A 14,457-nucleotide genomic window follows, 5' to 3' on the forward strand; every position below is an offset into this window, starting at 1 on the left:
AGGAGGGAAAACGACGGTGGCACCGGTGTGCGCTGCGGTAGATGGATCAAGGTAATGAATTCTGGAACATACCGACCGCATCTATGAGCCGCAAAATCTGCAGAACGCGGGTCTCAACGCGATGCGCTCGGACTTCTTCCATTTTCTATCTCTGCATGACGCACATGGCATCTCTCAGAGTACCTCTCTTTCCAAGGCCCCTCATATCAGTGAGGGTCTGCCACATACATGAGTGGGTAAAAGTTCTCCCTTCTCTCTCCTTCCCCTTTTGCTGCCATTTCTTTGTAACAGACTCAGCCCGATTGGACAAGGGAGCTGTTTTTGGACCTCGGACGAAAACATATCCACTTTTGGCCCCGAAGCTGTCCAGTGAGGTCCAGCAGCACTTATTAACTTCGGACGACCGTTCGTTTCCTGGCGTTTCGCATAACCAAAGAACCATGTCCAGTTAATATATCCGGGGTATAGGGCCCATCAACTCCATCCACTTAAAATGCGAAGACCATCTCCAGGAACAGTCCAGACTGGAAATTTTCTAGATGCAGGCATTGCTGCGTCCACTTCAGCCCAGCCAAGCCCAGCGTGCCCCCTCGTCAGTCTGTCTAGCGAGCGCATCGTCAGGCCTGTCATATCGTGGCATCCCTTCCAACACTTGGGCCAGTTGTCGGTATTGCTAGCCTAGCTTGGCCGGGTCCTTGGGAATTCGATCCTGGGATAGCCCCCTCCGAACGGACGTCACCCGACGGACCCTCCTCACCAACATACATGGTACCAACTGACTCGTTTGGCTACTGAGAATGTCCCTATTCGCTCAATAATCCGACTACACGGTTCAGCCTGCCACTCAACTTCGTGCGATAATGCGCCAATGTGCACGCTGCCAGGACCCAAACACCTTCGGCCCTGGCTGGGTCACCATGGGTCTCTCATCGTGGATCCATTTCGCTGGCCCACCGAACCCCCTCAATGGGGTCGACAGCCAGGAACGGCCATGCTGCTCTGTGGCCGTCCTTCTCGATCAAGTCCTGCTGCGCTAGGATCAATATGGGAGAGTCGACATATATAACAGCAGCGAGAATAACTCCCATCTTGGAATGTCACCCATTTAGTCTCACGTTTTCGTTGCCACATCTTCATTTCTGTTCCCTTTTTTTGCGCTGGTTGCTGTTGACTTTCTTCTGCCCCTCTGCGACGGGTGTACTCTCTCTTCAACACAGTCGTGTTCCATTCTTTTTCACTCACCAGGTCATTACACGAGCTTGAACCCACACTCTCTCTAACGAGCAACAGAAGCCTTACAATCCTTCACCATGTTCAAGTCCCTCCTTACCACGGGACTGTTGGCTGCGGCCGCCACGGCGCAGCAGACGTCATCTTACGTCGATGCCGCTTCCGGAATCACCTTCCAGCGGTACGCCGAGACCTCAGGCTTCTCCTTCGGTGTCGCTCTGCCCTCTACCGTTGGCAAGGACTTCATCGGCCAGATTTCCGCCCCCGTCACCAAGGGTTGGGCCTCCGTTTCCCTCGGTGGTCCCATGACCAACAAGATCCTCGTGGTTGCGTGGCCCAACGGAGACTCGATTCAGACCTCCATCCGTAAGGCTAGCGGATATGCGAATCCCGATGTTGTCACCGACTCTGGCATCACCCTGAAGCCTATCGAGTCCGGCACCTCTATCAACGAAACCGCTTTCACTTACACCTTCCTCTGCGAAGGCTGTATCACCGGCGACGATACTACATTCAAGAGCACCGCCGACACCACCACCTTCGGCTGGGCTTACTCCACCACCGCGCTTTCCGACACCACCAGTGCCTCTGTCGCTCTCAACTACCATGGCGCTGGTTTTGGCCTCTTCGGTGCCAACCTTGCTGATGCCAAGTCGGCCGACTACGCCACGTGGGCTGCCAAGGCATCGGATGCTGTCACCACCCCCAGCACCGGCAACGGAACCACTCCTTCTGTCCCTGCCAACGTCACCACTACCATCTCCAACACGACCTACGACTACATCGTTGCTGGTGGTGGTGCTGCCGGCCTGATTGTTGCCGAACGTCTGGCCGAGTCTGGCAAGAGCGTCCTACTGGTCGAGCGTGGCGGTCCCTCCCTTGCTTCTACCGGCGGCAAGGCTTCTGTCGACTGGAACGACACCGTTACCCAGTACGATGTCCCCGCCATGGGCTACTACCTCTCTACCGCCAAGGAGACCAGCGAGTACTGCACCGACACCGCTTCTATGGCAGGCTGCATTCTCGGTGGCTCGACCATGGTCAACGCCATGATGTGGGTGAAGCCTCCTGCTCATGACTTTGACGACAAGTGGCCCACGGGTTGGAAGTGGAGCGACGTCGAGGAGTCCGCCAACAAGCTCTATGAGCGTACTCCGGGCACCATCCAGCCCAGCAAGGACGGCAAGCGGTACGACCAGGGCGCTTACGATGTCATGTCCAAGTGGCTGGCCGGCAATGGCTTCACCGAGGTCGACGGCCTCGCCGAGCCCAACAAGAAGGACTCTGTCTTCACTCACCCTCCCTGGTTGATTGAGGATGGTCTTCGCGGCGGTCCTGTTCGTGACTACCTTCCTCGGGCTCAGGCTTTGCCCAACTTCAAGCTCCAGCTCAACGCCAAGGTCATTCGCACCGTCCGTAACGGCACCACCATTTCTGGAGTTGAGATTGAGACCGGCACGAATGTTCGCCAGATTATCAACCTCAAGTCTGGCGGTGCCGCTATCCTTGCCGCCGGTGCACTGTCCACCCCCCGTATCCTGTTCAACAGCGGTATTGGACCCAAGGAGCAGATCCAGATCGTCCAGAGTGGCTCTACTCAGGTCACTCTTCCCGCCGAGGCCCAATGGATCGATCTCCCTGTTGGCGAGAACCTCAAGGACCACCCCATCTTCACCGTCAACCTTCAGACCAAGTCTCCTCTCAACTCTCTGGCAAGCACTGCCTTTACCAACCCCTCTCAGACCGATATCGACTTGTTCGCTCAAGGGTCTGGTGTCCTTCACCAGGCTGGTCAGCGTCTGAACTTCTGGACAAGCGTCGAAGGATCTGACGGGCAGAAGCGCTACGTTCAGGGTACCGTGAACTCCCCTAAGAACGACACCATCAGGGTCAAGGTCTATCTTACCCACGGTCTGACATCAGTCGGTGCTCTTGGAATCACGGCCGATGGCTCCACCAAGTTTACGACTGAGCCCTACCTCACCACTACCGCTGACAAGGAAGCCATCACGAGCTTCATGAACCAGCTCATTCAGTACGCTTCCAAGTCTAACAGCACCCTGACCCTGGCCGGCAACACCACCGCCGAGAGCCTCATCTCGGAGTACACTACTGGAAGCCACTATGTCGGCAGCGCCATCATGGGTACTGAGAACGACGGCAAGAGCGTTGTTGACACTCAGACTAAGGTTTGGGGCACTGACAACCTTTTCGTTGTCGATGCTTCCATTCATCCGGACTTGCCTACTGGCAACACTCAGGCCATCGTCATGGTTGCCGCTGAACACGCCGCCGCCCAGATCCTTGGCGCAGCTGGAAGCAGTACCAACACTGGTAAGGCAGGCTGCAAGCGCTCGATAAGGGATGCCCGGCGCCTCCAGCGCTTCCGCCGTGCTCACCGTGCCTTCTAAGCATTGAGATGCCTTCTTCTGTTTATAACTTCATTTCGATTTCTCACACCTGTACATAGAAATAAATCTGGCGTAGCTCGCTATTAAGATTTCACCTTTTAAGCCAATGAATGTGACGAGGCGAGACGTGCTTAGATGTGACGTGCTAGCATTGCGGCTCTCATAAATAAAGTTTGACACAGACATCTGGTTTATGTCTGGAGACCAAAGCGCGTCCCAACCAGGTCATGCCAGTGATTATTTTTGCTTCTCCAATAGAGAAAGCCCTACATGCTCAATGCTAACGCCGGAACTGACTTCAGATCACGACGTGCGAGGTTTCATGGGAATTAGCATACGTACCTGCAAATTGCTTCAAAAATGCAACGGATGAGCCAATTTCAGGACCTTTTTTCTCTTCTCCCTTTCCAAAAATCAGGAATCATCAGGCATCGGCGCCTTTAATGGACGTCTCTTTGTAGTTTGTGAGACTGCTCGCCTTTTTTTCGAAATGAACAAACTCAAACCAGGCGTTTGGATTTTCAGGTCTGATTATCACATTCTCTGCAGCCAGATGAGCTTCCAGCAGGCAGCTTACCGAGGTCATCCTCCTGCTCGCACGGCCGTTCTGTTCGAGTCGAAGCCGTGCGCTAAACAGTGCTTTTAGGGAGCATGGTCAGCCTCACGGGCTCCCCCACAGTTAGTACCTTGTTTAGGCTCGTTCTCAGGTTCATTTTGAGTTCAACGTCACCTATGTCCAGCTCGGACAGCGACGCGGTGCTAGTTCCGCGAGTCATTGGAGGACCGAACGGATGTAACTCCGGATTCGTTTCCCTCATTACTATCTCGACCCCGCACAGCTGGCACTTCGCGTTCATCGACACAAGTCCATCAGCAGCGTCTCTGGCTCGATGCTATCTAGCCGAGATGTTTGAAGATGGGCTCAGCCAGATTTTTACTGACACTGATCGCTTTCACGGCACAGTTGGTGGCTACGCGAGCTGAAATCGACTTGTCAGCACGAGACAGCAGGCTCCCAGAATGCGCCGTAAGTTTTGTCGGTTCAGCTTACGATATGCTTCGGAAACATACTGACAGAAGAACACATCAAGGCTGCATGCTGGCGAAGTGCTATCCCGTCATTCTGCGGCTCTTGGGATAACTCATATTGTATCTGCCGTGATGTTGGCTTCGATTCAGAAGTGACGCAGTGCATGGCGATATCATGTCCTAGACTATCGACGTTCGGTACGTACAGCAAACAGACCTTGGCGATCGAAGAGTGATCCGCTCATTGCGGACTAGCAACATTGAGGGAATGGGATACTATGTGCGACAAGCCTCGTCGAAACCGAAAGGACGATGTGTGGCCATTCCTACCCATCCATATTTTTAGCATGTGGTGCGTCGCGGCACGGCTTTACTCCAAGACATGGATCATACGCAGATTCAGCTTGGACGATTGGGTTGTTACTATTACCTACATAGTATACTTCGCCTGGTTCTTTTCCGGACAGATCTGTAAGTGCCACCTTTGTAAGTGTACCACAAGATTGCTTATGGTTTAGTTTACCAAAAGGCGTTTGGAGTCGATATTTGGTGGACAGACCCTGGCACCCTCACATGGGCTTTAAAGGTACTTATCGATCCTTTGCTCACTAGGCGCAGCAATCATGCTAATAATCCAGTCAGATTTTTTACGTCGATTCATGTCTGTACTTATTACTTTTAGGACTCACAAGGATTTCGATGCTGTTCTTTTACTTGAGATTGTTTCCTTACGACCGCTTTTGTCGTCTTTGTTACGCACTTTTGGCTATTGTTAGCCTCTACACAACCTTATTTGTGGCTATGGCAATCCTCCAGTGCATTCCAATAGAGTACAACTGGGAAGGTTGGAAGGGAGACTTTGGCCCTGTAAAGTGCCTCAATTTGAACCTTCTTTCTTGGACCGCAAGCGCCATCGGTATCGCGCTCGACACAATGATACTGGTCTTACCTTTGCCACTAGTGGTCAAGGTCAAGTCGACGCCTCGGCGCAAACTTGTCATTTTATTAATGTTTAGCCTCGGCATCCTGATCGTCATTGCAAGTTCCGTGCGTCTTCGGTTCAATATTCTGTACGGAGACTCGGTCAACATAACCTGGGACTACGTCGATCTTATGATCTGGTCGGGTATTGAAGTTGCAACAAGTATCGCCGTAACCAGTCTACCATCAATTCGTCTAATACTTCACCACATTTTTCCTGGTTTGTTTGGAAGGATATTTGCATTCGGTGGCCATGTGGAACAGGACCGAGAGCAGTACTTGGAGAGGTGTAAGGCACGTAACCTCGATGTAGAGGGAACACTTGTCAAGGGCATCACACGATGTGGAAGGAACAATCACCTGGAGAATATACCGCCAACAACGATTGGAGGCGGTGCGCCAAGGGAATGGAACCAAAAAAGGCGGAACTTGGGCGCTCTTACCGAAGACCAGAGGTCACAAAAAGTGCCAGCCCAAACGGAAATTAGTCGCATCTTCGCCAGCATTCTCGGTACTGTCTCCGGGTCTCGAAGCTCCTTATCGCAATCGATAAGTGGCACAATCATAGTCACCACTGAAATCACCATTACGCCAGAGAAAAGTCCACCCAAAGTTAGTGCTGGTCACAACCAAAATGACTTCGATGGATGATTAGCAAAGTAATCCCTCTTGACACAGGAAGAAGCTCCGAACACAAGAAAGATGACGGAAAAAAGGTTTGGGATGCGCAAAGTCTTCCATAGTAAAGACGACTTTGAAGACACCATGGACGAGTCGACACAAACACTCAAGGAGGCCATAGACAAAGATTTCAAATTAGTGCACAGATGAAAATCCACCCATTGTATTACGTGATGATGAGAAGTTTCTTGAGATATGTTCCTTGTCAACCGCTGTGGTAAAATATTCAGGCACCTGGCCTAAAGCAATTTTCGTGTTCTTTGTGGCTTCCCATTTGCTAAGCGCAGGATCCCCTTCGTAAGTATTACCGTCACTAACTGGCGAGTCCTTATCATCCCTTTGGTAAGAGCTGGACCCTTGAGATTATCTAGTAAACCCTCCCTGTTGTCTTACCTGCAGCAGGATGTCATACATCAAGTCCTTTGGAAGAGTTCGCATGACTTTCTGCGTCTCAACCTTATCCATCAGCTCACCGTGACTGCAAATCATTCCAACAACAACATCCTTCATCTTTCGATCATCGTCACCATCCGAGCAAGATGTGTACACCTTCTCTGCTGCGTGGAGAAACTCCTCCGTGTCCCATTGGTTGTCGGCTTCTGTCTGAAACTTGTCAAAAGCTAATGATCGTAGTCCTGAGATACCGTACTTTCTCGAGAGCGCATATACGTTTGCGTGTAATACGAGGTTTTTGTTGCCCGAACCGGCAGGATTACCATTCTCCATTTGAAGACTGGGCGGTGCATTGACGTCCAAAACAGCACCTCCTCCTTCGCTGTGATTTTCCTGGGTCTGGTTCAAAGTAGGCATCTCTTGGGTGGCGGGCGATGACAGAGCTTCGCCTTGGGGGTCAGAAGACCCATTGGTGCCGTTTTCTTGCTTGGCATGAGCTTTGCCACGTTTCTTCTGCTTCTTCTTGCTGAGTCGCTGGGGCTGTGGTGGAAGAAAATCGTCCAGCGGCTCGCTGTGCTCTCCTGATTTGGTGTCTCTGTCATGTGTCTGATCTTCCGACTTGATAGAGCCATTGAATTCATCGTCATGACTAGAATTCGTGTGGTCATTGGCGTGACCGTTCACTTGCGCATGCCCGTTTTGGTGAGACCCAGCTGGATAGTCTAGATGGTAGAAATACCGAATAACCATTCCAACAGCCTGGGGATCATCATCTGGCAGGCTTAGGAAGCCTTCTATGGCAGCCTTCGAGTTTGCGATTAGCTGTGTCCACCTCCGGGAACAAGGAGACCTTGGCTAACCTTGGACTTTGGGTCTCGAATCTTGGCAGCAAAGTAGTCAGATCTAGGGCACACAATGGCTTTGTGAACGCGATACTCAGTGTCGAGGCTGGCAATTGTGAGATCCGAATATTCCGCATTTTCATAAAGACTATTCGAAGGTTCACTGTCAGCATGTTCGCTTTTGCTAGGACATCAAGTCGCGTAACTGACTTCGCCAAAGACCCTCTGAGCTCCTCGACAGGATCAAGTGCCGGATTGCCCGAATCAAGTTCGGTGCTTGACATGTTTAAAATGATTCTTGAGTATCGGCTGGGCAAGAGAAGCGCACTGGATCTGATCCAGGAGAACAGGTGGCTACCAGTCCAGTATTTGTGGTTTAGTAGTCATGCTAGGAAACCTCAGCACCTCCCGGGTATGACGCCTCGGCGCAGCCTGATTGAGCCCACCATTACTCGCTGAATCCCTACCGATCCGATCAGTCGTGGAAAAGTCAGGCGAAGCTGTGCCGCGGTGAGGCGAACCTAATGTAGTCTCCAGCCAATGTGCTCATCGCAAGAGGCAACTGAAGACATACAAAAGTTGCCTGACATACGTGTTTCCGAGAATACTATGCAGCTGGAATACGCAGCCTTACCAATAAAAAAAAGGTTATTTGTCTATAGTAATTGATTTATTTAGCTGCAGTGAGGCGATTGCCGCTATTGGAGCCTAAACATCAACTCACAAGATGAGAACCCAAGGTCGACGATGATGTGTCGCACGACATAACTGATGGCAGCACTGCATGAATACTTGGACAAACAAATGACCAGTCAACCAATCTCAAGTATCGCCTCACCACGAGATTAGCCCCGAAAGCCAATGAGAGATGGGTAGTCAACACACCCTCTTTCCACTGAATGCGGGGAACCGGTCGCCGACATGCAGACCGGGTGTGTTGCTGACCATCTGCTATGTTCTATGGTGAACAGACCCGAAGCACAACCCGCCAATCAAAAGTTCACTGTTGAGAGCCTCAATCTTACCCCGATTCAGTCAAGACAAACAAAAGAACCCGAAGACATAATGTCAAGCAGGTATTGAGACGCGACAGCAATCATAAGAACCTTTGTAGGAAGACAGATGCCCTCCCTGCCATGGTGTAGAAGAAAGCCATCAGACGTCGTAGTGCTTCTGCCGCTTGGTTAGTTACAAAGCTAGTTTATCTTCACTTGAGTTGGACTATATTACTGTAAGCTGCAGAGGGTGATGATGAATCTGTCTACAAAAGAACTGCTTCTGAATGAATTCGCCAGCAGCCTGCCGCCACAGGTACCGAATGAAATTTGCTGCGTTAAGCTTTACCTAAGCGATTGCAGATGAAGGTAGCTGTGGCTTGTCCTAATAATACAGGCGCTATTGTTGGCAAGGAATAGGAGATAAGACCTGCGGATTCCCACGAACACAGCCCCATTCGCGCACTGGGTTATCGCGTAGCCACAATATTAGCATGTCGTCCAACCCCTTTCGAGATGTGTTACTTCATTCCGTCTCGGCCACTATATAGTCACTTTCACGATTCAGTCCCTAACCAAACGAACTTGATAACCAAACCCAGTAGTCAGCTGAAATAATGTTTCTCAGGCTGTGTTGTGGGATGAGACTTGCCGCGTGGCGGTTTACGCAGACATCTAGTCTGAGAAATGGCTCGCAAAGGAAGTCAAAAGGTTCGGACAGTGAGGGCTGAGCCTTGCACTATTTTTGTGAGATAGTAGGCCCAGTAATGTCGAGGGCTGTGGATCCTTGCTTCTGGACTTACGCGGTCATGCAGTTCAGTAACTTCGAGCCGGCCGTAAGACACGCCGTGATCTCCATTAGTAGCTTGTACGAGCAAGTCAAAGCAACTTTGAGCTTGGTACCGAAAGGCGACAAGGAAACCAACAAACCGTTTTTCGCCATTATAACGCCAGTGTTCAGGAATTAAGGGCCTTGAAAACTGTGCACAAACTTCCCGTTATTGTGCTTGCCTGCATCTCATTCACCTGTCTCGAAACAATGCGCTCCAATTGAAAGGGAGCGCTTCTACGTGGCAGGAATGGAGCGGAAATATTGAAAAGCACCTGTGTGGAGCACCGGCCACCGTGGGTCATCAAGAAGCTCGTGCCCACATTTCGGCAATTGAGCGAGTCACCCTATTCTTTGGCGACAAAGACTCAGATGTCCCTGACATTCAAGATCTAGGGACCTATACCTTCATTTTTCGCGGCAATATCAGACGCACAAATGATGCTGGATGTGATATTTAACCGAACGACTTAGCTAACTAGGTCCCTCCAAATCGCCAAGCAGGCCTGCCACATAGATCTTCCTCAATCAGAGTCTCTCAGAGCTCTCCTTCAAGACCTAGCAGCATTTAGCAGAGAAAGCTGCCATTCAACAACTCTTAGAAAAGTGGAGAAAGGTGTTCGTCCAATCGATGGGCGTTATGCCAAAGGCCACAGCTGCCACTAAGCACTTCTGGAGCGTATAAGACAATCGAACGAGACATTGCGGTGCTTTCTTCTTGTACGCTTTGAGTGCTGTCGTCTATGGTTTGGCAAGGCATGGCATTTGATGCCATCGAGGCTGGCTACAGCAGGTTCTCAAATTTGTTTAAAGGGCTTTGAAGCAACTATTTAGGTTGGAAGCCGAGGTGGTAGAACCCTTGAAGACATTGACTTCAAAGCATCCGTGTTTCATCGTTGAAAGAGGCTTCGTAGCCATACTGTTTATTTTTACAACACTATATATTCATCCGGAAACGCGTCTCGAAATCTTGAGGCTCATGCCTGTGCTAGGGTTGTCGAGGGAAGCCCTTTGGGGAGTCGACATGCTCACTGCAGCAATAAAGGAGAAAGTCAAGCTGAAGCATGGCGTTATGCTAGACAGACCTGGCCCACCTCTTTGCTCCTCACCCTATATATCCCCACTAGACGTTAAGAGGACGATAGACTTGTGGAAAAATTCCAACACAGAGGAGAACCTATTTGTCAACGAGCAGGGTATTGTAAGTCGAAGCATTAAGTTTGCGAGACACGACCAAAATGGCCAGACCTATCTACATTAGAATTATGTATTCAGGAATTACGGGATTCTTGAATAAAGCATAATTGTACTTACACTGCCCTAGGATAAGACGCTATTCAAGCCCCTCGAAGGTCCACTGGCGCTTTGTGCAGTCAACATAGGGTTATCAATGGCATAAAGACTAATGCAGCACCGAAGCCTTCTTGTGATGTTAGATAGGGCTCCGTGGTCGGGGAGAGCAATATCACAACGGCATCAGCATCAGTAAGCAGGTGTTGGAATAGGGCAATCGGAGGTAACAGGAGGATAGGAAGCATAGCCCTGTCAGCCACACCTGACAAGGTGGGCTTAGCCACAACGAGGGGCACATCCCACTTCATCTTACCGCTGGCACATTGTTGGATGTCCTATCTCCGTACCCTAAATATAACGACCAGCAATATCACCTTTGACGTGATCGTGCTATCACTCTACGAGTGTCACCGCCTGGGAGACCAACAATAGGCTTCATGGTGGCGCAATCAGCTGTATTACAGGTAACCTTAATTTTATGTGCTGGTGGTTTTGGCAGCACTATTTCAGCCTCGGATCTTAATTTGATAGACAAGGACTATGGCGCGCATGAGAGTAAATGTGAGTTCAATGTTCCCATGAAATATTGACTGGTGTCATCATGTTCTGGTAACGTAATGAAAGTGAATGTTAGTTCAATAAAGCGAGTTAGTTTGTCACCTATGGCTGGTCTTCACACATTGATATGACATATTAGGGTGGCCTCTCCAAAAATGAATGGTTAAACCACATAACTACTGATAGTGCTAACTCGCAACTGTAACGCAGTCTGGGGTTTTCACCGTCGGTCACAGGCCATTGCGTGACTGCCCGCTAGGCGGAACACCTGCCACCAGATGGCAGGACAGTGCCCACCTGGCACCACCTCACCGATTGCCAACTTCAACAAATGCCTGTGCCGCTTCGAGACTCACGGCAATCACTATGTAGTTTTCCTCGATAAGGTGAAGAGATATGCAGCAATCGTAGGAGTACGAAGGGTATCTTCTTAACATGATTGCCACCGACTCGATGAGAAACTGCCGTAATCTACTTTGCATACAGGCTTGATGAAGTGGAGTTGCACCCAAGTTCAGTCCATGTGGTAGCCCCAGTCAAGGGCCCCTATAGAACAGGTAGAGCGGGAACAAAGTGTGGATTTCGGTCAGCAATTTCGCTGGACGTGGATCATGACCTGGCCTATCATCATCATACAGAGGCCATCCCATGCAACAGCAACGTAACCCACTTTGAGGTCGCGCAACTGCCCAATAGTATTGGAAAGCGGCCCCGGCGAATTGCCCCGATGCAGGGAGTTCGTCGGGATCGATAAGACAAATGGGTCAAGTTGGATCCGAGAGTGGATATCAACTGGGCATTATAAACCTCTGATTAGCAGCTCAGCGCGGGCTTGTCGCGGTTCACATTGAGATTACGTTTCTATCGACTCGAGCCGTTATTACCAATTCAACATGACCGCCGAACCGTTCAAGGTAATCATCATCGGGGGGGCCCCAGTGGTATAACGGCTGCATACGCCCTCTATCACGCCGGAATCGACTTTGTTGTTCTTGAGCGGAGAAAAAATGTGGTCGAGGATCTAGGAGCAAGTTTAGTCCTGAGTCCCGCGAGCTTGCGCATATTTCATCAGTTTGGTATCCTCGACCAGCTGTTGGAAATTGGGGGGAAGGTAAAGGAGAACAAGGCCTTTACGGTCGATGGGCATCTATTTATGCATGCTGATGCGTATGGCATCCTAAAAGAATAGTGCGTTCACCTTCCCCATGTCCATGAAGATTCTGGCGGCATCGCGTGTTCGCTAACAATGAGTGCTGCTCATCAAGTCACGGGATAGAACCATTGGCATACCATAGGGCACACCTTATCCAGGCTCTGTACGACAACCTCCCCGAGACCGCAAAGGCGCGCTACTTTACAGGAAAGAAGCTCGCCAGCATTACACCCACAGAGTCCGGTGTAGTGGTAGCCTGCGATGATGGCTCGTCCTACTCAGGCTCCATTGTCATTGGTGCCGATGGCGTGCACTCAATGACTCGGCGGGAAATGCGCCGACTTGCGATCGAAGAAGATCCGTCCCGCGAGACAACCTGGGACCCAATCAAGCCCTACAAGACTAATTATCGTTGCGTTTGGACCTCATTCCCCCGTCCAACCGAGTGCGGGCAGAGCTACGAGACGCATAGTAAGGATAAATCCATCATGTACATCACCGGCAAAGAGCGTGGGTGGATTTTTCTCTATAAGAAGCTGCCTGAGCCGACTACCGAGCGAATTGCCTTGACCGGTAACGAAGTCGAGGAATTTGCCGGGGAATTCCTGGACTGGCCCATCACGGAGACGTTGAAAGTCAAGGACGTTTGGGAGGAGCGTTACAACGCTGGCGGTGCGGGTCTTGAGGAGGGTATCTGTGGCAATTGGAGCTGGAACGGTAGGATTGTCCTTGTTGCCGATGCAGCGCATAAGTTCACACCTAACGCGGGTCTCGGCTTCAATAATGGTATTCGAGACGTCGCGACTCTTTGCAATAAGCTGCGCAAGTTCGTCTTGTCGTCTAATGGAGAGTCGCTAGACTTCACGGCATTGGAAAGTCGACTGAAGGAGTACCGGCATGAGAGACAGGAGGCGCTGGTGTCAGACATGGAGCACTCTGCTCTGGTGACCAGAATGCACGCGTGGTCTTCGACTTTGAACTGGATCGTGGCGAGGTACGTCTTGTCGTGGAGCTTTGTGCAAAAGCTGTTCATCACATATGTCTTGTCGCCAAAGATTCAAAAGTCGGAAGCAATTGACTTCCTACCAACGTCGGAGCCGTTTGAGGGTACCTTTAAGTGGCTGTATCCGCTTTCGAAAACCGTTACGACCGGTCCATCTGCATAGAGTGATTACGTTTGTCAATTCTATACATGCGTGTCACTCAAGTTCAAAGGGCGGGATTCATGGTGTTGCTATGGTGTGGAGGTGACGGCAGCAAGAGCGTGCATATAAGTCTTTCTGCAGGTTTAGCATAGTAATTGAGTCAAAACACAAAGGCCATGATACACAATCCTCTTCTCGAGAAGGCTGCATAGTTATTCTATCCATGAATCAACAAGAAGCTCGTGCCCAGCCCCCAAGGTATACACAACAGTCTAAATACAACCCCTCATCAGGAACCCCTGATCCTCTTGGTCCAGGCACTGATGATGTAGCGGCAAATCTGACCCGGGTTGTCTTTGAGCGCAAGCACGCGAAAATGTCTTCCGGGTCCAGCTCGAAGCCGTTCAGCGTCGTTTAGGTGCAAGGTCGCCCTCAGTTCGGAAAACTCGAACATGCTTAATGAGTGGTGATCCAGAAGGCCAGCGTTAGGGGCTCCTTCCGCGACAGCATAAGTAGTGACTTGCTGGAGAGAGATCTTGACATTGTGGGTGAAGGGATTTGATCACTTGAAGCCTAATGTGGATCTGGATTCGTTGATGTTGGGTACTATTTTATCTTCGAATGCCTTTGGTCAGGTCGTGGAAGCACTTTGTGGAGCAGGTAACAAGGACAATAGCCTTCTAGAAGGAGGTGGTAACCCACGCAAATTTGGGCTAGAAAGTGTTTGGTTTAAATTGTTCGAAGCAGCTCAAGACAAATGACCTGAAAATCAACGCGAGTAGAACGTTATCTGAAGACTGCTGCACCCAGACGTGATTGAAGACGCAGAGGTGGTAGCCAAGCCACGTTTACCTACCCGTATCAGCCAAGGTATCAAAGAGAAGTCAGTAGCCACCCACGTAAGGTCTGGTACCTCC

General features: G+C 50.5%; 3 protein-coding genes across 3 annotated transcripts; 2 read left to right on the plus strand and 1 right to left on the minus strand.

Moving 5' to 3' along the window:
- Window positions 1-1,310: 1,310 nt before the first annotated feature.
- ColSpa_12429 (cellobiose dehydrogenase) lies at window positions 1,311-3,641 on the plus strand (the record flags this gene model as incomplete). Its single annotated transcript, XM_049278641.1, has 1 exon — window positions 1,311-3,641. One exon carries the CDS (start codon window positions 1,311-1,313, stop codon window positions 3,639-3,641), a length of 2,331 nt encoding a protein of 776 aa, XP_049134598.1.
- Window positions 3,642-6,695: 3,054 nt separating this feature from the next.
- ColSpa_12430 (uncharacterized protein) lies at window positions 6,696-7,851 on the minus strand (the record flags this gene model as incomplete). The annotated part of the gene is made up of 3 exons (XM_049278642.1): window positions 6,696-7,529; window positions 7,586-7,715; window positions 7,778-7,851. 3 exons carry the CDS (start codon window positions 7,849-7,851, stop codon window positions 6,696-6,698), a joined length of 1,038 nt encoding a protein of 345 aa, XP_049134599.1.
- Window positions 7,852-12,135: 4,284 nt separating this feature from the next.
- Window positions 12,136-13,561, plus strand: ColSpa_12431 (FAD-dependent monooxygenase sdnN; the record flags this gene model as incomplete). The annotated part of the gene is made up of 3 exons (XM_049278643.1): window positions 12,136-12,149; window positions 12,182-12,377; window positions 12,554-13,561. 3 exons carry the CDS (start codon window positions 12,136-12,138, stop codon window positions 13,559-13,561), a joined length of 1,218 nt encoding a protein of 405 aa, XP_049134600.1.
- Window positions 13,562-14,457: the final 896 nt, after the last annotated feature.

This window comes from Colletotrichum spaethianum (genome assembly GCF_022836535.1).
Source record: "Colletotrichum spaethianum MAFF 239500 DNA, contig63, whole genome shotgun sequence".
NCBI lineage: Eukaryota > Fungi > Ascomycota > Sordariomycetes > Glomerellales > Glomerellaceae > Colletotrichum > Colletotrichum spaethianum.